Here is a 27,480-nt window from a genome sequence, read left to right as displayed (position 1 = left end):
GAAGGGATGCAGGACAGCAGGAGGAATACAAAGAAGATGAGAGTCAGAGGGTTGGAGTAAGGTGGAGAGAAACAAAGAAAGATGGAGAGGTCTCTGTCAAATGAGATGACAAAGATACAGGTGATGTTGAAGGGAGGTAAAGAGACAACAGAAGAGTGGCTAAATGGAAACATAAACCTATTTTATTAGCTACTCTATTCATCCACCGTCTGTTTATATTTTCTTCAAAGGCACCCATCTATCCATCTCAGCAGGTATCCCTCGGTCCTTCCTTTGTTCGGTCTTTTCTTTCATTCCTTAGCTTTTTTTTTTTTGCTACATTTTAAAATGTAAACAGATTTCATGATGCTATAGCAGCCCCTTAGGAGATCACCAGAATAAAAATAATATAAAAAAAACCAAAAACAAAACACATTGGCACAAGATATTTCCGAGAATGAAGACCATTTGAATTTGTTTGTTTTACAAAATGCTTTTTGAATTGGTTTCGTCAGTGTGATATGGAGAGCAATGCATGGTTAAGGTGTCAAGCAAACTCTTCAGAGGACAAAATGCAGACCAAAACCGTGACCACGATATGGGCCTTCTACAAACATGCCAGAATTCAACTCCATGTAAACCATCTACACAGTACAGAACGACTTCTTGGCATTAAGTTACCAAGGCATACTGTTAGTCTCAACATTTCCACATGACTGATATCTCGGTGCATGGAAATTAAATATAGCAGTCTGTTTGACTAACTTCTGCCGACTCAGAACACAACTTTTCGACACAGACAGTTATACTTATTAGAAAAACTGTACAAGTTACCAGGCACTAGGCGGAACATTTTTCATTCATGTCTTTTGGATAAGCATAGAAAAATATCTTGTTCTCATTCTTTCTTCCTTCTTATCTTTTATTTTCTTTCGGCCTATTATTACTTCCTTCAAAGGAGTCTCTTGGTGATTATTATTTTAATTTTTTTGCAACTAAGGCAGCAAGGCAGAAGAAGTGATTCTCTCTTTACAAAAATAAACAAAATGGACACTGCGTGGCTCCATTCCGAAGAAAAGGGGACTTTGAAGGACCTGAATGTTGAAAACTAAACGAAAAGGGTATCAGGCGGATCTTTTTCTAAACTTAGAAGATTTTAGATCAGTAATGAATGGGAGAGAAGGGGGACAAGTTATTTAAAGCAACATGATCATTTCCCTTCAGTAAATTATACAACTTAACTTGACAATGTCGTCTTGTGTTTGTTCAGGATCATTTAGGTCTAAAGTTTAATAGTTTCCATCCATAGAAAAGGCAACGTATTCTGCGCATTTGATAAGACGCTAACATGCTACATAGAGGTAACCTACCGAACTCTCAGATATACAAGATAGGCTGAGTAAAACACTGTAGGCGAGGAGCTCTGTAGACTCAACACAGAGCAAAGGTTCATACAGTTAACGCAAATAATTGATCCTTACGAGAAAATTTAGGTTTGATATCCCTAAATTTATAAGTCTCTATAAAACCATGTGAAGACATACAGAAAAAAAGACCATTTTGACCTATTAACACATAAAGAACACAATAAGAACATATAAGAGAACGTTATGTCACATGCTAAAACCGTTAGACTACTGCACATGTCAAAAGGATGTGTCACATGCTATGAAACAGGCGGGTTGGTGTGCAACACTTGTGACCCCTGAGGACAGAAATATCGAGCGCAAGCCTTCATAATGTTTAAATCATCGTTTTGGGGACGGACGCATCCTTTGTTCCTTGCACACAAACACTATTATACAAATGCACACATACACCCAACCCCCGTCCTTTGCTGTACCATTTCTGTTAGACGGCCGTTAACATCGTAACAAGTCTCCACACAAACAACAAATAGCTCAAAAGGAAAGAAAACACAAATAGGCTAATCCGTATAGTACCATTTCCTGCAAAAAGCATTATTTGCCTTTACAAAATAACATATATAGGAAAAAGTTGTAGCAAATTGCATGTTTTGTACTATAACATCATACTTATTATTATTACCATTATCATCATTATAAATGTTAAGCAGGTTAATAGATGAATGTTCTGTTAGGCAGGCAGCCAGGCACGTAGCTAGTATCATGGCACGGAGGAAGGTAGAAAATAATATCACTTGGTTTGATCCAAATGGATGAAGAGAACACTTCGGTCCGGAATTACTCCGGTGTTACCAGTCGAAACTGGTTTTAAGCAGTTCAAAAAGTCTCGGTCAAATCAAACCCAACAAGTCCTCCCAGTTTGGGCCACTTTGCAGCGGGGGAGCAATTTCGCCAGTTGTCGTTATTATTTTTTTTGCCAGTTTTAGAAACAAGAGTGCACGAGTGAAGGAAACCAACTGCTCCTTTAGTACCAAGGTAACACCAGGTTAAACTGGTTGAACTCTGGCCAGTTTCCAGAGTCAAAATAAGTTTTGGTTTTGGATCCATCTGCACAGCGGTGAAACAGTCAAAAACACGTTCAAAGTAGTTCTAACCAGATTAGATCTGGTCGTACCAAGATAAATGATGCATCAGACCAGTTTAGCGTGGTGCATAACAGATCAGCTCAGTTCAGTTAAAGTGTTTTGCTTCTAGCATTCTTTATTTTTTTTGCTCTGCTGTATGATGGCTGTGCAAGTGCTGAGCTCCTCAAACTCATCCTCAATGAGAGCAGTCCAACTGTCAGTCGCGCTTCCTCTTATTGGGAAAGCACACAAAGTGGCTGTTTGTTAAAGGTGATTTCGGCTGCATGCCCGGACTCCTCCGTCGTTGAATACTTGCCACAGAGCTGTCACGTGGCCATCACTCAACTCAGGATTGGGGCTATTTCTCCCAACTGTCCCTGCAGCAGTTGAGCGGGATCCTACAATGATTTTTGACCATTTGACAGCCGAGTGCTTCCAGCATAAGGATGTGTTCCATTTAGTGCCCACTGTGACGTGAGCTAGCCTCCAGGAACGTGGAGGCTGGCAGCTTATTCATTCAATAAAACACGTTCTTAAAGGTTTGTGTGTGTCAAAAGGCATCCGATTATTCATTACTCTCCGTGTTCTCATCTACGTTTTCTGATTCAGCAACAGTCGTTTCCTCCGTGGGCTTGGTGATGACATCATCACTATCTGGCACCGTTTCCTCTTCTGCTACCTGGTTTGTGAGGTCATCGCCCTCCCCTCCTGCCTCCTTTTCAACTTCTGTCTCATTGTCGGTGGCCTCGCTGCCTGTAGTTTCTTCTGCTTGGTTGTCGCGACAAACTCCGACGACGTCGTTGCTTTCATCTGTGATCTCGCTGCGATCGCCTTCGTCGTTTTCCTCCGGCGTCGCGTTCTCTTGCTCCGACATCACCGTGTCGTTCTGAGTGAGGTCGTCCTGCTCGTGACCCCTCTTCTGTGGCGTTTTGTCTGAGTACCTGTGTAAGCCCCTCTGTATGTGTGTGGTGAAATCGTAGCGATCCACGCACACGTGGAGGCAAAAACTACACTGGTATGGTCCCTGGTCGCCGTGGCAACTCATGTGCAGGGCATACATGACCTCGTCGAGGAAGTAGATCCCACAGTGGATGCAGCGGTTGGTCAGGTCGTCCTGCGTGGCCACTTCCACCGTTGCGCGAGTCGATGGGACACTTGGCCGACATTTTGTCGAATTCTCTTTTTCTTCTCCTCCCATCTCCTCTTTTGAGCTCTCTCCTTCATCCATCCTCTCCTCATCCTCCTCTTTCTCTCCTTTCCAGCTCTCTCTCAACCTTTCAGCTAGTGGCGACTCTTGCCTTCTCCTCTCTGCACCGTTTGTAGACATGTGTGCATTTGCAGCGCTCGTATCTCTTTGTCTTATTGCGAGATCCAAAGGAGCATCGTTTTCTAATGATGGCGATGAGGTTTGGGAGTGAAGAGGAGGAGGAGGGTAGTGAGGAGGCGCTGGAGGTGGGGGAAGAGGAGAGTAGGGAGAGGCGCAGTAAGGCACCGTGTAGCTTTGCTGATGATGCTGTCCTGGAGCCACCATTGCACCAAGGTAAAGAGCGTTATTTCCGAGGCCACCAGGGCTACTGAGATTACTGATGCTGCCAGGAACCCCGGAGGCGGCGGCCATCTTGTACTTGGTCCAGAACCTGAGCCAATCTGACTCAGGGGTCAAATCAGGCGAGAGGGTTAATGGTAAGGGTAAGGAGAAAAGAGGGTACTGGTACTTTTCAATGGGTGATCCAGGAGGCGAATAACTAGACGGTTTGGATGGACGCATGTACTTTTCAATCGGACTGCCTCTTTCTGATCCCCCTCCTCCTTTACCTCCCTCTCCTTTTGGTATAATCCCTCCCTCAGCAACGCCCCCATTGCCCTCAGCTACCAATGAGGAGGGGGTGTGTGAGGGGAGGAGCAGGGGAGGCATTCGTCGGTGGATCTCCAATGTTTGATTGGCTAGGAAGGCTTGAGTGGATCGGGGTGAGCGCGAGCGAGGTGAAGGCTGCTGGTTTTTGATTGATGCAAAACTTCTGTCCGACTCCTCCCCATTCACACGCTCCTCGCTGGTGATGCGTTGCTGTTTGGGGGCGGGCGTCTCAGATGACAGCGAATCAGGGTTGATGCGCTTTCGGGTCCGGCGGCGGATGATCTGTTCACCGTTGTTCTGCTTGATGATGTTTAGAGGTCTGGGTGTCTACAAGAGAGGAAAACAAAGAATAGTATTAAAAAAAAAAATGAGAGGAACATTTTCCTCTAAATTATTTTAGGGTACTGATCTGACATTACTGCTGTCAAACATACAAAGCCCCGCACTATTTGATTGTGATGATATTAAATGAATTGCACAACAATTATATTTGAACATTAAGTCATTTGATATTTGGGGAAATATACAAACACGTTAATGCTAAGGAAGTTGTACTATGGCTGCTTGAACAACTGACGCTACTGTTTCTAACAACGAATGCAACGTAGTCCTACTAAAAAAGTGACTCAGTGAAGCTTGCAATGGTAGATCAAAGTTTTGTAAAGTCTCAATTCACATGGACTTGATCTCAGTGTAATTAACTGTGACATGATAATACAAAACTTACATGTCTAGCAATCCTGAGAACTGTGTTTTTTTGCCCTGACCACAAGGGGGCGCGCTTACATTTGATGTAAATGGCGTTTGCCCTGCAGACTCAACTTTTACTTGACGGATCCCTCACGGACTCGCATTCATTAATCCTGACTTTCATAAGTAATCTCTTTGTTAAAAGGCAACAGTCCAGCCAAATTCTAAAAGATAAAAACTGCTCGGTAACAACCGCAACACAATTTATGAAGCACTTCACACTTATTTAATTTCCCACTGGAATTAACTAAGTACTTATAAAGATATACACAAGATGAGACTTTTGTGATGTTTCACATGCCAACAAAATCAAAACAATTTCAAACCTTTCCTTACAAATTAGCGAAAGTAAAATAAAGTGTCTACTTCAACTCAAAAGTAATTACTATTCCTTTCACTATTGAAGAACAGCTTATTTGAGGCTTCCTCTCTGAATACACATTATAAATAGTGACCTCCGCAGAGCAATAATTAAAAAACTTTTTTTCTATGTCGATTCTGGGAAAGATTTATTGTGTGGCTGTATTCGTGGTTATGTGCGTACCTTTGTGGATAGCCCTACGTCTGTGACTGACAAAGTGTGCCTCTCAAGGTAAGTGTATAAAAGCATGCTTGTATGTGCCGAGTCATCATCCATCATTGTAGAGCTGCTACTGAAAGTATTTAAGGAGAGATGGGTCACAGCATCAATCCAGGATGTCCTGCTGCACTTGCAACGTAAACAAATGATTACCACATTTGTTTTGACAATAATCAACAGTCTTCATGCCTAAACTAGCTCCTCAGGAGGGACAACGCTCTGTTTCAATGATATATTAATACACATGCATTCTGGACAGGTGCCTCCCATAAGCAGCCAAACTGTTATTAATCTGTTGTTAATCAGAGAGCTGTTCTGCTGAAGATCTTAGACACCTGGATCATTACAATAAGCAGGAGTCCATCACCGAGGAGGCTGACAGCCTCAACAGTGGAAACATTATGTCAGTCACATGGCTGACATCACATTTTTCTTATTCTTTATGGCTCTCTGGTTTTGTGTGCGCAGAAGAAAAGGTGAAGACAGGAGCAAAGGGGAGACAGAAACAAAGGAGGCGAGATGAATGAGAAGGGGGAAAGAAGTGGTGAACAGAGGGGGAAGGGGTAGAGGGAGGGGACATGAAGGAACGAGGAAAAAAAAGGAGGGAAGGACTGGTGTGAATACAGGAGGACGACAGCTGAGGAAAAAAAGCAAGAAGCGATGAAATAGCACCCCCGATGGTGAAAACAGTCCAAAGCTGCGTCCTACCTCCATACTACATCAGGATGAGAGATATGGATCATTGGTCTGTGAAAGCCAACTAATTTAACACTGTATTTAAACAGGGAGTTATTTATTTATTTGTTAAATGTACACAGTATAATTTGCAATTGGATTGCACATAAAAAAGCATATGATGCTCATCAATTATAGCATTGCTGCCTCTACAATCGTGTGTGAGGACCCGACCCGCCGTACAAACACACAAACTTTGGAGTTACTGTTACTCGTCTCTACTTTAAAACCTCATTTTCTCCTAATCTCTGTCTCTCTCCTTCTCTAACTCTTTACACTCCCCCTTTCATTATATCTGTCCTCACTCTTTACCTTTTCTCCTCTTTCTTTGACTTCCTCTCTTTTCTTCCTCTTTGTTTGTCTTTTCTCCCTCTCCTCTCCCTCCCTCGCTTTATGTCTACCTTTTTCTCCCTCTGTATTCATAACTCTCCCTTCCCCTCTCTCACTCTGAAGTGTTTTACTAGCTGCTATCCTCTCTAATAATGTGTGTAGAGCATATAAAACTTTTATTATGGGATATAAAATACGACTGTCGTGAAGATTGTCAAGAGCAGAGGGTGCTGGGACGTGATTGGAGCAGCAGATGAGATGAACGGGTTGACCCAAGGACATCTGCAGGGGCAGGAAGGAGTAAACCACCGTGGCTTGTCATCCTGTGAAAGGTCTTTAAAGCTCCATTCCATAATTGCAGCTTAGATCTCCGGGTTGTAACACGGTCAACCCGCTGATGCATTTACGAACACTGTGATTTATTACACTGAAACATTTTCACTTTGAAATTTTACGAGCTGAGCTTAAATAGCCAACATGTGAACATATATATATATATATATATATATATATATATATATATATATATATATATATATATATATACATACATATATATATATATATATATATATATATATATATACACATATATACATATATATGTATATATACATACACACACATACATGCACACATTGAAGCTCTGAAGTTGTGTTTCACACTGGTATTATTTATAAACCCTTGCCTTAAATAGCTGTATTAAAGCGTGAACTTCGCTTTAAGTCCTTACAAACACATGAGGTGAGAAATATATATTCTAAAGTCCACTAAATTCCGGGCTGGGTCTTTATCTCATCTGTAATTCATGCAGTCTAATTAAATTTGAGATTTTCATGGACTTTCCCCGGGCTTAGATGGTAAAGTTGATTCATTCCGTCATCTTTCTCACTCCATGGAGCAGCCTCACATTGAAATGGTTTGTAACTCCCAGCTCCCACCAAATCAAATAGACTTTTTCCATAATATTAGGTTTTCACAGCGGGATTCCCAGAATGTATGCAGGGACTTGACTATATGCACCGTTTTATTTGTGTAGTGTGCTAATCGGCCAGACAGGAGGAATGATAATTAGTGGTCAAAATGGCCCCGTGGATTTATTAAAACACAGCACAGTCTATGAAATAATCTAAAGCACTGGGTTCCTGATCCAGTACAACCTTTATGAGTGTATGTAGGTCTCCAATCTGTAGGAGCTCAGCACAACTAATTAACTTTTGTGTGATGATACACCAGAGTTTTAGTTCACTTCTAGGGATTTCTTTCTGTCCCTTTATATTTATTTATTTTTTTAATTTATAGCTCCCTTCTTGTGTCTCTTCTAATTAGTTTGAAAGGAAATTCAAATAAAGGGGAATACACAGACACTTCCTCCTGTACCACTCTCACAGATCCACAGTTTGCTTGATGTACTCTACAGTGAAATGCACAGCTGGTGCAGCCACAGCATCGGCTGGCGTCTGCGCACGACTTACCGAATGTAGTTTTTGGTATAAACCACATGCGTTGCAGACGTAGCCTCCATTAGAGTTCTTCCTCCACAATGACGTCTTGGTGGTCAGACAGTTTGCACAGAAGACCCCGCTGCCTCTTCGTCGCTACGGATGGAGAAAGACGGACAACGTTAGAGCGTGAAGAAATACATAAAGGCCGGTGAAGAAACTAAGAAAGCAGAAAAGTCATAGAGAGAAAAGAGAAGGGGGGTGGAAACTGAAAACGCTGACTTCAGTCTTGATACCGTTTTAATATTCACACCACTGACGTGAGGTCAGCCGAGAGAGGGAACAGATTGGCTTGGTGGCAGAGAGATGATGTGCTCTCATTTATCATGCCTAATGGGAAATCCTATTGAGACCATTGTTCTGCTCTACACCGATTTCCTCTGTATGGAACAAGGTTAATAAAAACAACACAATATACTTCAATGGAAAGAAAATGATATAGTTGAATGCGTTGAATACCCTGTGTGTGTGTGTTAAGTATGTGGCTGTTCAAGTACTACTCAACAGAGACTTTCACCTTGAAGCTTGTTTAAGCGCATATTTGACTTTTACTGTTTTAGAGAGTGAGCGAGCGTGTGTGCACACGCACACACGCGCACACACACAGGCGCACACACACACACACACAGAGAGAGCAGTGGTGCATAAAAAAGTAGTGTGTGCAAGGAAGAAGGGTGGGGGTGTGTGAGGGGAGGGTGAAAAGGCCAATTGTCGTGGCAACGTGCTCCATCACAGTAATGAGCCAATCACAACGTTTCTCCATCCCATTAAGTCTCTGGCCCCATGCACCACCTTTATGACCCTGCGAAGACAGCACACCTCATCTTTCTCCTCCGTGACTCTTGTCTGTTTGTCTATCCCACCAATTCTTGCTCTCTGCTGTAATTATTTAATTCTTTTTTTGTGCATTTCTTTTTGCATTGTTGCCCATCCAATCTTCATTTTCTCATCTCCTCGAAATTATAGTTTAGTTTTAGAGTTGGTTTTAGTGCTGATTTAAATAGCAGTAGAAAAGAAAACCCCCGCATGTCATTGTGTTGTTCCTTCACTGACCTACTGTATGTGTGATGTGCATCTCTGTCTCTGGTTGTGATGCATTGGTAAGCTCTCGACGGTTGTTGTAGTGAACGTCTGCGTACTGTACGTGTCTATGGCCACATGGGCATGGTCTTTTAAAATCCGCCTCCTGCCAGCGTGTCTGCCATATTCCCCCCTCTCTCTTTCTTGTATTGTCACTTTTATCCCAATCTGTTTCTGTCTCTCTTCCTCCATCGTGGACTTTACATCCACTGGGACCTTCTCCTTTCAGCGCTGGTTTCTTGTTGTTTTATGTTCATGACAGAGCTGAGAGCTTTTTCTGGGGCTCAGAGCACCCAGCGCTATAAGTTAAAAACATTTCAACTTTTCACAAAAGTGCGCCGCACTTCAATCAGGCTGTCTGTAGTCTCAGAGCTACAGATGGAGCCACTAGCAGCACTTGCATTGAGCATCTGTTTCCGGCCTCCACCTAAAAGCAAAAGAGCCCAGTGGACACAGCACTGTTCAGTTTAGTGTTTTTGCAATCTGATGTACTGCAAGGAACACAGCACCATTAACCAATTTACATTTCTCTGGAAGTGCACGACACAGAGACATGTGCTTATTTATATATAGCCTGAGCAATATACGTTTAATAAATAAATACTCATGCAAGCATGGCAACTATGGAAATTGTCAAATGCTAATCTTATGTTGTGGTGTAGGAGAGTTCACACAACTTTTAAATATAAAAGCCAATGTCAAATGGAATATTTATCCAAAGCTCTGTTTGCTGCTTCGTGCACAAGGAAGTAAAGAAATGAACGTTAAAATCAAAATAGCAACGGCTCAGGAACTGACTAAACATCTGTACAAGACAGTGCTGAAGGATTAGAGATCAAATTCTATTGGCAATAAAAAGTGGTTTAATAGCTCCTTTTTGTTTCCTTGCTATAATTTTAGCTCATAAACAGACATTTACGACGACATCCTTCATACTGTTTGGAATTGAGCAACAACATCAAACTTTTAGATTGGTGTTCCTTTTATATCAAATCTTTGAACAGAGATGTGTTTATTTATACTCTGAAAACTTAGCCTCTCACTATTAAAATGTGTACAATAGAGCATCCTGTTTCCAATAATGTTGTTTTGTAATAAACACCTAAACTAATATTAGAGTTTTTAAGGTTCATGTGTTTTCATCCATCTGACATCAGACAGCAAAACACTTACATCCTCTGCTGTGTGTGTGTGTGTGTGTGTGCGCCTGCCTATGTGTGTATGTTGCACAGAACATACGGTCACCACATGTAGAGAGACAGAGCCAGGTGATTGATTGATGTACGTTTCCTGTGTCTGTGTGTGTGTGTCTAGTGTTGCAAGCCAAACAGTGCATCTGTCATCAGAATTCAGTTTCCCTCCGAGCACCCAAATCACTCACATATGGCCCCACAGCTGCCCCTCATCGCCACACGCACATGCACACACCTGCAAATATTTGCTTCCCCTGGCTAATGAAAGCAAGCAAGATTTGGAGGAGAGACTGCAATCCAAGAAGTGTGTGTGTGTGTGTGTGTGTGTGTGTGTGTGTGTGTGTGTGTGTGTGTGTGCTCACGTGTGTGGTTGGGTGTATCTTGGCTACTTCAAAAACCACGGTACAAGGATAGCAAAGTTTGTGTGCATCTGTGTGGCGGTAGGAGAGTGAGGTTCAAGTGTCAATTACACAGGAAAGTACAGAAATAACACCCACCACCTTCCTGAACACGCACACACAAACACACATGCACGCGCGCACACACACACACACACACACACACACACACACACACACACACACACGCGTCATGATCTTTAACTTCCTTTTCAATCATCAGCTGGTTGGCTTGACATGTGTGGAAATGTGCAAGTTCACATGTGTGCACACACTCGGCTCTGTACTTCCAGACTTAAACATGGGTTTGCTGTAAGTGGGAGTACATCTTTTTGTGACTTCAAAACTATGCATGTGTGTATTGGTGTATAGCAGCATGGTGTGTGCATGTGAGTGCATGTTCTTTCTGATGGATTACTGATACCTAGCCTCTCCCACTCACCTCAGCCTACAGGAGGAGGGCTGCAGGTAATTAGAGTTTGGGGACTTAATAACATCTATTTATCTGCGGCCTATGATACCGTCCAATTAGCACCACCAACAACGCCCTCTGACAAAAACACACACACACACGCACAGGCACACAGACTAACAGAAATGCATTCGTTAGTCAGGAAATTAAAGTCTTTCTCAACTTCCTCCTAATCTAGCCAACAAACAAACTTTAAGCTTGATGTTGAGATACAACGTGAGGTTTCTTAAGAAGGAAGTGTATTTAAGAAACCAATGTAAACACTGCTATTATCCCCAGGCCAGGTGTCCATTTTGAATCTTATTAATAAAAACACACTCATCTGGAATGTCCCTATTCCTGTGTCCTCAAATACGTAGATAAAAGACATCACACAGTTCAATCTCCTGCTGAAAAGAGCAGTATAAACAGTGGGTGTACATCATAATACAACACTGACAAGTTGACAATATTGGCCGTTTTCTTTGTCCCAAAATGCTCATGAAAAGGCCGCAGACAATAAGAATACAATCTACTCAGTGGCAGGCTGCACATTAAACAGCATTTATTGGTTTAATAATGTTCACAATCAGCTGTAACGCACAAACTGCTTTAACGTAGAGCCTTTTTTCCCTCGTGGCAGTAGATTTCATGCAAGAATGCATAAAAGAGGCTCCATGACCCGACTGTTGTTTTGTTTGGGTGGGGGTGAATATGCACTTTGGGAAAATAGGCTACATTTTACATTACATGTTTGTATTCCTCCCTTCCGTGTCTGTGAACAGCTCAAACGCTTTGTTTTTAGACTTTTATGGGTTCACACTGCTACGCCAACTTTCCATGACATGGGTTAAAGTGATTGCTATCCTTTAAATTCAAACAGAAGTTATGAGCTTTTTCTCAGTGACTTTTTCTTGACTCTACTTCATAAAAAGTACTAATAAATTATAACTTCATTCTGGAGAATCAGATTTTTATTCAACATCAAAACAGATGGTCTAACCACACAGTAGCTGAACCCTTCAGCTGTGGCTTTGAGTCCACTCTGAGAGTCTCCTGAAGCCATAAATTTACAGATGTTATACAAACTGTTTACACTGCATGGTCTTTCAGATCCTAATGGAGGAGCTGGCCGAAACAGATAAGCATTCACTGGTTTAGGTTCTGTAGCGAGAGTCACTCGCATTCACTTTAGCGTCCATCTGCAACTGATGTGCGGTGGCATCTTCAAGCAGTGGTGGAATAGCTTCACTTAAAATAATCTGGCTCGGCATGCTGGTGGCCTACACAAGAGCAGCCATGTTTAAAAAATGCTTCATATCCATTAAAAAAAATAACTTTATCTTTTATCTCACAGCGTATTCAAATCGGTTGAGGACATACCAAGCAAGATGGCATTTCCCAGTAATGTGTGTTGACCTCACAAGTGGAAGTCCCATTGTTTGCCTTTCCACAAGTAGGGTCACATTTTTCTAAGGATGCACTCAGTTTGCAACAAAACACGCAGATTTTTCATTTTGCACACCGTGTACGGTGAAAGCGAACTTAACGCATCAAAACATTAAGGTGCTGTTAACCTTGGCGTTGTGTGACAAAAATGAGAGAGATGCGTACAGCAGTAACTGGAGAGAGAGAGAGAGAGAGAGAGAGAGAGAACGTGAGAAAGAGCAAAAAGAAATAGACTGAGGCGCCCTGCAGTCTAAAATTAATTCCAAAAGAGGGCTTTCGAAAAACAAAGTATTTCAAAATGAAATTACATTTAATTCACTTAAAGAGTAAGTCGGCCCTGCTTTAAACGCACACACGCAGAGACACACACACTTACATTGATCGACGCACTGCCTTGCATTAAATCAGCGATTATTTAATCACGCTAGAAGACTAGCTGGAGGAATTAACTAAATTCTATACTGCCAAATCCAATATCCTATACACTGGATCAGCCACTCGCTCTCACACACACACACACTCATGAAAAAGAAGAAATAGACCCTGTGCACAGGGATGGTGTCAGATAAAGATTCACCAATTTAATCCTCCCAACTCACACGCACACACAGACACACACTCCTACACTGAGAAGCATCTGGAAGCAATCTAACGGAGACCACCTCCACCCCTTATAGGTGCTACCAACAAACAACTGTGTGTGTGTGTGTGTGTGTGTACACGTTAGGTCTATGTACGTGTTACGCATATGGCTGCAGAAGTCCATCTGTGTGGTTTACTCTCAGGCTACTGTGTGCATTCAAATTGTCTCCCCTAATAGAATAATTGGGTTCGAGTGGAGAGGATTCTGCATTTATTCTGCTAATTTATTCTTATTCACCATAGTAACAAAACAAAACTAACTAACAGATTATGAAAATAATAATAAGCCTGCATATAACATGGTGTGAGTAGCAGAGGTACAAATGGCACAGAAACAGGCAGTAAAGGTCAAATCTATTAAAGTCAACATGGAGGAGAACGATTCACTACAGACAATCTGTGATTTTGGAAAAAAGATACAACGTGAACTGAATGTCTCTGCTTTACTTGAAGCTAACTGCCTTGCTTTTCAGTTTTGCATATTGGCCGCAGCCCAACTCCGACGTGTAACAGAGGCTGTATTTCCTGCTGATTATCTACCCAGATGACATTATCAGTGAGGTGGGGAGAAACTAGTTCAGCAGCAAACCCAAAAACCGGTAACTTTGTGAAGGGGTGTGACCAAATGACTATTTAGCCCTCCAGGAATCCACAGACATTTTAAAAAGGATAATGATAACATAATAGGCGGTGGTGTGGTTCTTCTCTCTGAACTGTAATTAAACTTAACCCTCTAAACACTCCCACACATGAAATACTACAAAAGTGGTGCCTATTAACCCTTCAATCACACTATCAGCCAATCATACTAAAAAAGAACGGCGGCGTTTCAAAGCATTTAGAGTCGCAACACTGATCTCTCAATAATAAAGTTCTGTCGCAGTACATCAACACAATATCAAAATGTCGTATGTATTTTCCACAAAAGCTTGAAAGACACTTGGCAGAGAGGAAACTGTTGCTGGATGGAAAATGGCCAGTCTGTGTCCTAACATAGCACCTCCTGGCCGATCACACTGAGCATGACCTTCAGCTCAGCGTGCGACTGGCCCTCCGCACGCAGCTCGTCTCTAACAGGCTGCTCCGGCAGCCCTCACGCTCCCAGCACAGCGATATCAGTGCAGCACATTCAGCAGTATCTCACCCCCCCTCCCCTCTTCCCTCTTTAGAGGCCGCGGTGACAGAACTTCAAGAAAATCTAATTTCTGGACAAAAAGAAAAAAAAACCTTCATTGTTGTAATGGGACCGCTCAGACAACCGAGGCTGGCGGTTGGGAGCCAGGCTCGCCGAATAAAATCTGTCCTGAGACAATAGCTGTACAGAGTGAGCGGCAGCAGAGCAGCAGAGGAGCTGGAAGATTCCTGTCCTGCGTTAATAAGACGCTGGATTTGTAGTCATCCGCTGCAACAACACTGGCGAGCGTATGACGCATAAATAACAACACATAGACTATGACGATGCAGTGGAGTTTGAAGCCAGAACTGACCCTCGAAGGTTTACTTTAAACGGATATAGCTCTCTGGGTACAGAACCAAAGAGGGTCAGGGTAAACGTAAATGATCGTTTGTATTAACACCCGTCACCTCGCTATATGAAAGCATCAATAAGTCGTGAATCACCCAGCCATACAAGCCGCATCCTCACAAACTCTTCTGCCAGCATAATCAGGTGTAACGACTCCTGCCTTTGGCCTCTACGTGATGCTATAAGCAGGAGGAAAGTGATGATTGCCTGTCATTGATCGGTGTTGATGGTCGTGGACGCGCTGGTAATGATGACAATGGTAATGTGTGTTATGCTGGCCTGTACCTCTGTATCAGCACCTTGTATTGGCGACTGCCGGTTGTTAGGCCTCTTAGTATTTCACGGTCATACACGTTGCTTCTCATAGCTGCTGCACAATCAATTGCCCACTGGGACAAACTAAAGTTGAAATTGAAACTTGATAAGTGCGTTATGTGCTGGGTTGTGATAACAGCAATGAGAATATTGCAAGTATACAGATGTAACTGCTCCATGAAAATAAAAAGCAGAGATAGTCTCTGCACAGCGGAGGGGCTGGATCAGGGAGCCGAAGACAGCAGAAGCCACATCATCCGGGATGCCTATGTGTGTTTGTGTGTGTGTGCGTAAAGAGTGACGAAAGAAACAAGAGTGTCAGCTGAGCGTCTAAAGAAAAACATCAGGAAAACCGGAACAAGATGACATCACTGTAACACGCACACACATCGATACTTCGCACAAAAGGAGAGTGAGGTCAATGTCTTACCCCCCTCTCTCTCCCTCTCTATTGCGCATGCACATGCACACACACATACACACACACACACACACACACACACACAGATGTGGGCCACAGTGTGTGGCCCATTTTGCTCCTTTCAACCTCCTTTCATTCTTTCAGCCTTTCACTCAGCTATCACTCCTTTCCGGCCCTTTTTCCTCCCTCGGCCATGGTCTTTTCAACCCCCTCTGTGTTCAGTGCATACAGTAGTTGCTACCTTTTGTTGCAGAGCACGGAGAGTCTCTTTCTGTGCAGGAAAAGTGCACAACTTTGCGCACAAACACAGACTGGGACGCACTCATGTAAAATCCGTTTTTCATTCATTACATTTTGATAAACGATCGACTATACAAATGTGTGTTCTGGGTAAAAGCTGATAACCAGTGAACTGTGAGAAAGACAGACAGAGAGAGAGAGAGAGAGAGAGAGAGAGAGAGAGAGAGAGAGAGAGAGAGAGAGAGAGAAAAAAGCACATTAGCAAACAGAGAAAAAAGGAAATCGTTCCACGTTAAGCTAATTTTGATAAACAGCCTCAATGCATTCATACTTAAAGTCCATGGACCTGGAGACTATGGTTGTGTGTGTGTGCGCTGTAATGCTGTTTTCTGTGTGTGTTTATCAAGCAGCTGATTCTATAGAGCTGAAACATATCATTTTGACAAGAAAGCTTCTCTCTGGAATAGAAGTCTTCCTGATTCAACCTTGGACTCTCTTTGTGCCGTGATAGAGCATGTACCTCACTGAGGGGAATGAGAAACAGAGGGCAAAGCATCAGAGCTCCTTGCTTTTCTTATCATAAGTTCATATATTGGACCTGAAGATGCAAGACTTCTTCGATAACACTATGTGAAAAGGACAGCAGACTGCAAGAGCACTTAAACAAATAAATATATATTTCTGTCTGGAGAGCAGTGACCCACTTCACACTGACCAGTAGAGCAGCATGTCAGAGGTAGTGTGTGTTTGTGTGTGAAAGGGAATGTATACGAGTGAGTAAGAGAGGCTCGAGAGGGGCAATGATATGTGTGTGTCTTTATGGGAAGGCCCTTGCAGGTCAACACACACACACACACACACACACACACACACACACACACACACACACACACACACACACACACACACACACACACAGAATTCTTAACTCACCCCACTGTCCACAGGGAGAGGGGGCATACAAAGAGTAAGGATAATGTGCATCCTTAATACCTGTAGTCTTATTCACTGGTATTAAGGGACTTATTAACAGTCTTAGACTCTATTTTATTGTTTTTCTGAGAATAGTTCAGCGGGCTGATTCCCACATAAGACAGACCCACATGACCCCTTCAGGTACTGTTGAAATCCACACTGCCGAACAGCGAGCCCACCGGCTTACCTAAAACACTAAACTGTGCCATTTAAACAGATGCCCTTTTAATGAGAATGTATGAATGGTCGAGGGCTTTATTACTGTTTCCTCACTAAGTAGGGACATATTTTTATCTCTTATCTACCTCCAACTTAAGTTGATGCATTTTCTCCTGACAGATTAGAGATCTAGATACATATTTCTTCCTAATGCTCATCTATCAATGAACGATTACAACTACAATCTCAAGTCACTGCTCTGAATCAAAACAAAGGAGGACGTTTAGGTGGCTGTTTTCTGACCAAGAGCTCCACATGTCATGCTCATATGTCACAGCCATAGCAACATTTACTAAGAGGGATTTTGCAAAATGGTTGTTGTGCGCTTAGAGTCACAGCAGCTGAGGCTGCGAGGTTTGTCATTAATAATTAAAACCCCACTCCCACTTGTGATCCTGTAATAACAGGATAATGACTGAGGTTTATGTGAATACATACGGTATATTTAAAACAACAATGTATAAATGGTTGAATAATGGCCTGAGGACTTCCTGTATGAATTATAGCCAATTCTGCATTTCCAATTTCTTGAATGTATAATTCAAACAACACAAAGTACTTGTCATGGAGCTCAGTAATGACCGGGGTTCTGTTTTTTCGCTGTGCACGCAGAGGTGTCTGGATCACTTATCACTTATGTTTGAATGAGAATACTTCTCAGAAAGACGCTCCACTCTCTTTGTTTTGTTTGATTTGCTAATTATTGGAGTTGAACTGCTGAACTGCCATCTGGGAAACAGACCTGTGCTCAACGGAGAGGAAGAGATGTGATGTGCACATTCATAAGTAAGACAATGAACCTTGCATGCTGTAAGCCGACCTGACAGGCAATAAACTGCGGTCGGTAAAAAGTTTAAACCAAAATCAGAAAGGACACAAACGTGCACAAACACATTTCTCTCTGTTAACACTGACATGAAAACAACCTGTTGTCTAAATTCCATTTTGGATTTATGGTAACAGCTGCGTCGCTCAATGTTTGCTATTGTTTTTGATCCAAACAAGGTAAGGATGTGCACTAATGGGCACACGGTGGCAATACATCTTAATTGCCAAACGACCTTGGACAGGAACGACTTCCCTCCTCGGGGAGAGAAAGAAGAAAAACAAGTGAAAAAGAATGACGGAAAGATGAACAAGAAAAGGAGGACTGAGGAGTGTTCAAACCAAACTGCATAATAGATGGAACTTTGGAGTATTGCAACTCAAAATGACCTCACACATACCACGCGACACACACACACACACACACACACACACACACACACACACAGCATTGCCAAATGACTTTCCCTTCATAATTAGCCCTAGTAGAGATGAGTTGTGAGTGGAGAAGAGGAGGTGAAGAGATTAAAAGGAAAGACTGGTGAACCTACAAGTACAGAAGGGAATTTTCGTGCACAACATCACTGACGTTTTTAATATTTAAAATTCCACAGGGGTCCGAAAAGAAGCTCTTCTTGATAGAGTTTAATTTATTTCGCTACAAAGCAGAGTGAAATATTGTCTGTACTTTTCCATTCACAAACCACTTTGTCTGCCTATTCACCGACCAAGCAACCTGCCTGTCAGTTTCTCTGTGTGCTGTCAATACAAGTATTGTATTACACTAGTGCAGAGAGAGAGAGAGAGAGAGAGAGAGAGAGAGAGAGAGAGAGAGAGAGAGAGAGAGAGAGAGAGAGAGAGATATGAAGGATTCAATATCTTTGGTGAAGTGGCACATCTTTCTTTGCCTCAGTCAGATGGTGGTAAATTGTGTATTTTCTCCTGATGTAAGTAAGCATAAGTGTATGTGTGTGAGCGTGTGTGTTCCTGTTAATGTCAGAGGTCAGAGGTCATGGTACTGGGAAACGAGCAACAATGAGTGGGCAGGAGAGGTCAAGGTGAACACTGAGCAGAGGAAAACGCTGGGGAACACAAGGCACAGAAACACACACACACACACACACACACACACACACACACACACACACACACACACAGAAATAAAAGTGGAGCATTATTGGAATTCACTGTAAACTGTTTTTTAGCCACCAACAAACATCTTTAAAAACAAACCAGTTGCACTTCTGTCTACATTGTTAATAATATTGTTCAGTCATTAAATTGAGAACACTAAACTTTAAATTGGTATCTAATGGTGTAAAAATAATGACAATTCGTGAAAAATAGCAACACTGTTCTCCTCCAAAGCCCAGTGAGCAGTTCACATCTTCAAGGTGCTCCATGAAATTGAAGCCAAAAGGACAAATGATAAGGCTAGGCAGCTCATTAAGGCCACTCATCAACATGCAGAGGCCATACGGACGCTTAGCAAAACAAATGGACAACACTTCCGCAGCATAATAAGAGCAAAAACAAGCTTCGGCTTTAAATGAGTGTAAAAAAAATGATGATGGGGATATGGCAATATTTTGAAACTGATTGGAGCATGATAAAAACAAACAACATCTTCAATTCAGACATCTTCCTCACTGTGTCTGTCTTCTGATGGCTCCATTTCCATGTACCTAAAGTTTCTCACTCCGTAGTGGAAACAATTCACATCAAGAGCACCACTGCCAGTTATAAAGGGTGCCTGAAATTAATGCAATGCTGCAACCTTTAACCATCATTACTGTGGAACTGGTGTGTGGGGGTGTGAGATAGCAACATGTGCATGAAATATGTTCAGTAAGGCTATACATTACTATTTATGGGGAGAGACTTAGAGCTGGTGACACTTGTAACTGAGAGACGGACAGACTCTGGAAATGTTCACAACCTTGCTGCATGTGTGTGTGTGTGACACAGGGGATGCTGATGTATGATTGCTCACATACTGTGTGTGTCATTTTAAATGTATTTTGGAAGTTAACAGACAACCCCATTCCATTTCACATCCATTTCTATTTGGGGATGAAAGCAGTAGTGTTCATCAGTTGGTTATCAAACTAACGTTGCCAGTGTATTTGACACTGAAAAGCAGCCGACAGATCCTTTAATTCTTTTTATTTTTCCGATTCTGGCGCTGCCATGTTGCCTTGGTGATTCCATTTGGAGCCACAGTCTTTGCAGTTGCGTGAAGGTGTACCATGACAATTTTCTTTCATGTATGTGTTGCAGACATCTGTACCAGTGTGTGTGTGTATATTTCAGAGTTCACTTATATATTAACGTAATCACTGAGTGTAGTTCGCCTGCTTTGTGTGCACTTGGTCTTTGTCACCACTGAGGCTCCAGCGATGCTAAGTGGCGCGGCCCGGGGCCCATTTCACATTTTCCACCTTGACAGGCCCTCAGGGTGGAGTTAGAGCTTAACACATCAATATGTCACACACACACACACACACACACACACACACACACACACACACACACACACACACACACACACACACACACACACACACACACACACACACACGATGCCCATGCTCTAGCTGTCAAGACATAGATCAGCTGCCCTCCAAGGAGTGTGAGCGTGCGTGTAATCAATGTCTCATCTTTGTTCCATTTGCTCCAGACAGCAGCATGTATGATAACCCTCATGTTATCAGAGAGAAATAAATGGTTGCTTAGGGAATATCACCAGTTTCCCCCATTGTGCTTCCCACAGTCCCTGCATCCACTGAGAGAACAGGATAAACACCAAAGTGTCATATCTCGCTTCAAACACTGGCTAGCACTTTATCAGAGGCCGTAATTGGACATCACAAGAAGTGTCTTATCACACATGGCACACGGCCCCGGCCAAACGGTCAGATCCATCAACAGGTTTTTAAAAACCTGGCCTAGAATCTCGCTCTGCTCCGACGCCTCCACAGGCCGTGTGCTAAAGCTACAGTCAAGTACTTTTTCTTGCGCGACTTACATAATTGCTCGTCTGCTAGTGATCATTATTGAAGTCAATATCCTGGTTTGATCTCAAGCACCAAGACACACTCGGACTGTTCAAAGAGGGCAAGAACTAAAAAAAAAACGAGCAAAATGTATTAAATTCAAAGAACCAATAACAACTAGAGGGGCACTCGGAAAGTGCAAACCTCAGCCAAGTCCAGTCCGCTCCAAAATGAAATTGGTTCTTCCTTGGCCCATGCTACACACTTCCACCAAGTTTCATGAAAATCAGGCATGCAGTTTTTTTTTCTCAGTAATCCTGCAGACAAACAACAACAAAAAAGCCCATAAAAAACCATAATCTCCTTGGCGGAAGGTAAAAATCCTTATAATAGAAACAGCAGACTTTTTCATTTTCGGTGAGAAATGGAACTGGGTCACTCAAGGACAAGGCATCTCAATTCTTCTCTCTGTCTATCTCATCCTCTCTACCACCCCTGCAGAAAGCAATCTGCTTGAGAAAGAAACAGAAAGAGAGAACAAGAGGGAAACTGAGAAAGAGAAACAGGGAAAAAGAGTGAACAAATCACTGCTAGTGAACAAGATGTTATACTAACAGCTTGGTATCTCACACACACACACACACACACACACACACACACACACACACACACACACACACACACACACACACACACACACACACACACACACTCATCATTCATCCGGATACAGCCCAAAGGCTGACTTATTCTCCTCACACTGTGACACTCTTGATAATAAGACACACACACACACACACACACACACACACACACACACACACACACACACACACACACACACACACACACACACACACACACACACACACACACGCTAAAAAACACCTACATCTTGCAAATACCAAGACCTTCAAAGTGATAGTTAGCACCAAGTCATTACTGAGATGAATAAAGAAAACGGGAGAGAGGGATGTATGAGGAAGATGAGGGCGATCGAGAGGAAGACGCGGTGACGTTCATACGCTTCTGGTCGGAGTCTTATTTCATTATTTCTCTCCTTTCATTATTTCATCTCCGGCTGTATCGTTTCTCTCATCTCGTCACAGCGAGGAAACAAATAAAAACAATAGAGACACTTCAGGTTGGAGAGGGGTAAACAGAAGGGAGAGGAGGAGAGATGCCGGTCATTTACAGCAGCAGCTGCGGCTCGGAAGTACAGCACAGACAGACGAGGTAATCTCAAATGTAATGACACCCCAAAAAAAGGTGTCTTTTTTACTGCCGGCAGTTGGGCTGCGTGTTCATTGGTATCACTACACGGAATGGACAGACTGCATCAGTAAAAAAAAAAGGTTGAGGGCTGAAAAAGACACAGCTTGTATCTTGCATCACCCAAGCTCCTCTCTCTCTCTCTCTCTCTCTCTCTCTCTGCACACATAGCGTGTGCACTTTTGCAAACATGGGATATTGGTTTTATTTATTTGTACAGGACGCCAGAGCTCGCTGCTCCCTCTGGTGGTTCAAAACTTCATTTGGAGCCGAAGTTGATGAAGAGCCTCCACCTCCTCGACTTAAACGTGCGTCTTATGATCAAAGTGTCTCTCGCGGATTAGCTCTGCCTGTAAATTGTCCACAACTGTGTGTCGCAAAGACTTCATCATTCTTCTCAAACGCCAGCCTTCAAGGCGACAAACCTAAATTGAGATGAACTGCTTCTGTTTACGATAATGTCAGCAGTTGACACGCGTATGTGTGGTGTTACGTTCAGTGCAGAGACTTTCCATTTCCACCTACATGTATCGAATGATGGACAGTGAGCAGAACAAGAAGAAAAACTCTGAAACCAAAACCACGTTGATTTACGTCATTACGAGCGTTACATAAATGCAGGCAGTGAAAGGCTTCTTCTGAGTGTGGGAAGAGATCAGCAGGCATCACGGAGAGATGCAGGACAACACATGTACCTTCTCGTGATGTCAGGAGGTCATGCGAGAATCCATCTTTTTGGACTTCGCGTAATATGTTTTTGTCCAGTAAACCCAAGCAAAGAACAATCAGCATGCTGTGAGGAGCTAATGGCAGATACGGGTGTGGTTCAGGCGTGTGTGCGAGACGACACAGAAAGGCGACAGTTCATCTTGAACAGCAATGGCGACTCCTGACAAGGTTAGCGTAGATCGAAGGCATTACAGGTGAGGCGTGGGGGGTGAGGGGGAGATCCTTTAGTTTTAATCTTAAAAAGATAGTCACGAAAAGTTTTCTTTTTTTTTTGTTTACAATATTTTGGGGGGCATGAACACTTTTCTTCCTCCAAAGTGGGCCGTGACAAATGAGTTTGAGAACCACTGGCGTAGATGCAGAAACAGCATCAGTTATATCTGAAGTGTGAAGTACTTGCGATGAAAGAAGAACAAAGAACGGCATTGAAAGCGTTTCCTGATAGAAATCTTTGTGTTTTTTGTTCCTCTTCGGTAAGAGTTTGATTTGGCAGATGGCTCATCCAATCAACTGCCAAGTATATATATATATATATATATATATATATATATATATATATATATATTTTAAGTGCTCATCCTTTTCCAAACCCTTCTCAAGTGGTTCTGCGCAACAAACCATCTGGCAGGTCGGGTTAGAAAACAAGACGCTTGGTATGAATTTAGCATCACTTAGGTGTCATCTTTTCATCACTTTTTATAGAAAAACGGCTGATTCTAACTGTTCTGAACACCATTCATTTACTCTTGGCAGCTGCTGGTCTTCTAGCTAGCCGCATGACTATAATAGACACCAGGAGATCTTGTTTGTGTGCAAAACAACTCGCCACTGTTGCATCTCACTCACTGAATTGGAAAGTTAAAGATCATACTGGGCGGCGTTCCTTGCGGACGTTGTCCACAAAAACCAGACAACTATTGTTTTGAAGACTAAACACTTATAAACCACAATGTCATTCAAGCAGGTGGATGAGGTTGTAGCTATATTTTGCTACACTACTTAATGATAAGTTATAGCTTAATTTAGGTTGATTTGAACTGAAAAAATGATCCTCTTTCAAATCATGCTTTTGATATAAAAATGGTTAATTGCTCAGCCCTTTTTGGCCCATACTGTGCCTCCCTCTCTGACAAAGCCATGATACAAAAGACGATGAGCTTGATTCCAAATCCCTGCCAGTTATCTTAAATCTACCAACACAGATGAGCAAATAGAGCAGGAGCTGGACACCCTGGACACAGATGGAGCAAAGAGCCTGTACATATAGAATGGAGCCAATTACACCGCAGAAAACTCACTCTTGTGTTTGATCATGCAGTGTGTCCGTGTGTGTGACGTGTGCGTGGGAGTGTTTGGAAGAGTGTGTGTCCGTGTGTTGGCTCTCCAGTAGGTTAGTAATAGTGTTAGGACAAAGACAGGAAGCAACACACACCCACCCTAACCAGCCCGCTCTCTCCACACCACACACACACACACACACACACACACACACACACACACACACACACACACACACACACACACACACACACACACACACACACACACACACACACACACAGCAACAGTGTTTTGACAATAACTCTGAGTTTTACAGCCCACTGTAGCTGCACATCTGGATAACATCAGGACACACAGGCACAGATAAAGACACACACACACACAAGCAGAGTAAGGGAGAAGTACCGAGATGATGTTGAAGAAAAGAAGTGGCCAAAAGAGAGCGCACAAACTCAAATGCTGCCAAGAAAAAGGCAAACATCTCTCTCTCTTCCTCTCTCCCCCCCTCTCTCTCTCTCCCTCTGTCTCTTCTCTAATCCTATACGACAGAGACACAGAACACAAATCTCCCCGTTGGCAGAGGAAGTACTGCGTGTTTCTACGGGGAGAGAGAGAGAGAAACAGAGATTGACTGTTGAACACCAGTTGAAGTGATTTATGAGGTTGGAATCTGTGCTGGAACATATGTAGACACTCCTCGTCTTTCGTTAGTTCTTTCTAGCACACACACACACGCACACACACACACACACACAGATCACACTCTTGCCAAAGTGAGTGTGTCAAGTAAGATGCAGGTTGTTAGTTGGTGTACAGTAGACAGCTACACATCGAGCATTCACACACTGCGTCCTCTGTAAGCTACAGCCATTCCATATGAAGTCTCTCTCTCTCTCTCTCTCTCTCTCTCTCTCTCTCTCCCCCCCCCCCCCCCCCCCCCCTCTGGGGAACACATTTCTAAATCAGTTGAGTTAACATCCAAGAAAAAGCATTACTAAAAGAGCATCCAGCCCCAAATTATCTTAATGAGAAAAATCCACCAGGACAAAAAACACCACATCTAACAATCGCACAAAACATTTGACTGACCTAATTCTTTGGTGGTTTACCGTTTCTCTACTTTGATCATCACTGTGTTTCTGTTAGGTTATAAAAAGGGCCAAATTGACATCAACTTTCTAGCATTTGCTGGTAGTCTCACCCAATCTAATGTTTCTGAAATGATACATAAAATACAGCCAAAAACATAGAATAATTCATGTTTCCTAAAATATAACACTGCAATTCCTTGCTGACAGTTGTTAGATCAATGTGTCAATGTGTGTCATACATCACTCGTGTCTTAACACACAAACAAAATAGCAATGTATATTAGAGTTAAACTTCTACAAGTTGATTTTTCACTTTCTAAAAAGACATTTTAGTTACAGCCAGACGGACTAATGAGGACGGTGCATAAAAAACATCTCAGTTCTCCCGACCTGGAAATAATGCACTATACACCACATATTTATGGGTGTTGACCTTTGGAGGCTGCACTGTAAAGCACAAGAGCAGCCGCTGACTATTAAATAAGAAGGCCAAACAAATGTCTTTCAGCAGACCTACACACTTGACACTTCATGCACTGAACCTCGCTGCAGTAAATACTTGCTACTTGTACATATGTTATGGTTACAAATGACGACCGTTAGCGCTGAAGCAATTAGTCAATCAATCAATGAGGTGATTGGCAGAAGCTTAACCCACCACAAGTCTTTTATCAAACAAAAATGACAACCATTATTTTGTTCCAGCTCCTCTAAAGTGAGGATAATTGAATAATTGTTTAGGATTTTTTCCATGGAAAAATATACCAATAATTGTTGGCGGCCCCAGGTTCTCAAATGTATTAATTTTCTTCTTCTAAGGTTGAAAGCAAATTGATCATTATTTAGACAGTTGGACATTGGGCTGTGGCAAATTGCAATGGGCAAAGTTTTGTAGACAATGCCAATAATCAATTAACCCAAACATAATAATACCTTTATGAACAACAAATATAATTGTGGCTTAATGACCATGCTATGCAACCATGTCAATTCCCTGCTTCTGATCGCTTTAAAAATAAACAAGGCAGAGCTCATGTGAATAGGTATTAACAGGAAATAGAAAAAACATCCAGGGCTAATATTAATTAATGGCATTATTACAGAAGCACTGAAGCAGAGAAATACCGTATATTGATAGGAACGAGAGGAGGAGAGGACGGGGAAGTAATACTGGCATGAATAAGAGTCACTGTAAGAACATAGACAAAAGGAGACATGAAAGAGAGGAAAAAGGACAACAAACAGAAGCAATCATTTCTGTTGTGTAAGAATTAGTTGATTCTGTAATCTAACTTTGTCTCTCTTCCTTCCCTTCCTCTCCCTCCCTATCAGGCTCTCTCCCTCGTTCCCATAGTAATCATTCGAACCTGATTGCTCTGATCCCTCTATTCTATTTGTCATTAAATACAAGGCCCACACCCAGCCACCCAGCTCCACACACACACACACACACACACACACACACACACACACACACACACACACACACACACACACACACACCAGGAGACAGAAACAAATGCCATTTAATCAAAGCGTATAAATAAATAAAAGGTTTTTATTTCCCATAAGTCCATCTGGTCGCCTGCTTCTCATCACACACACACAGCCTTCATCTGCTGGTCAATAAAGCACACACACACACACACACACACACACACACTCTCTAAATCAAAGGTACGGATGACCACACACATTGCCCGGTGAATCTAAATGTAGATGAGTTCAGTCTGCTAGAACGACTGGCGGCCAGAAGAAACCTTTATCAAGCAAATCTGTTTTCCGTTGTCCCGCCCCCTGCGGTGGACCGTCCTATCAGGCGGTTTAACAAAACGTTATCGACGTGCACTTTGTTGCTTTAATTCCAAAACACTCTGAAATTTGGTTTGAATGTGACTACAGTCTTGACTCGGTGCCCCGGGGACACGCTATTGTCAAATTGCAGAGAATAGGAATGGAACTAAACTCAGGGCATCACATCAACACATGCCAGAAAGAAAAGTAGCTCATATGTTTATTTGCTGATTCTTCTTTGATGGATTATACCTTTCAAGTAGCCGTCTCTGTTATTTCTTTCTTTTTTTGTTAATGCTGTGAGGGACAGGATGGGATAATTGGGAGTTTGATGCAACACAGAGCAGGGAGAGTAAAATATG

General features: G+C 42.5%; 1 protein-coding gene across 1 annotated transcript in view; it reads right to left on the bottom strand.

The window, feature by feature from the left end:
• Positions 1-3,035: 3,035 nt before the first annotated feature.
• trps1 (trichorhinophalangeal syndrome I) overlaps positions 3,036-27,480 on the bottom strand; it is a gene marked incomplete at both ends in the record, with an annotated part of 54,475 nt that continues 30,030 nt past the window's right edge. The window contains 2 exons of the mRNA XM_079231546.1: positions 3,036-4,652; positions 8,196-8,318. Coding sequence (XP_079087672.1) covers positions 3,036-4,652; positions 8,196-8,318 — 1,740 coding nt within the window. The remainder of the gene's footprint in view (positions 4,653-8,195; positions 8,319-27,480) is intronic.

The sequence above is a fragment of the Taurulus bubalis genome (assembly GCF_910589615.1).
Source record: "Taurulus bubalis genome assembly, chromosome: 16".
NCBI classification, from domain to species: Eukaryota; Metazoa; Chordata; class Actinopteri; order Perciformes; family Cottidae; genus Taurulus; species Taurulus bubalis.
This window is presented reverse-complemented; position numbering and strand designations above follow the sequence as displayed.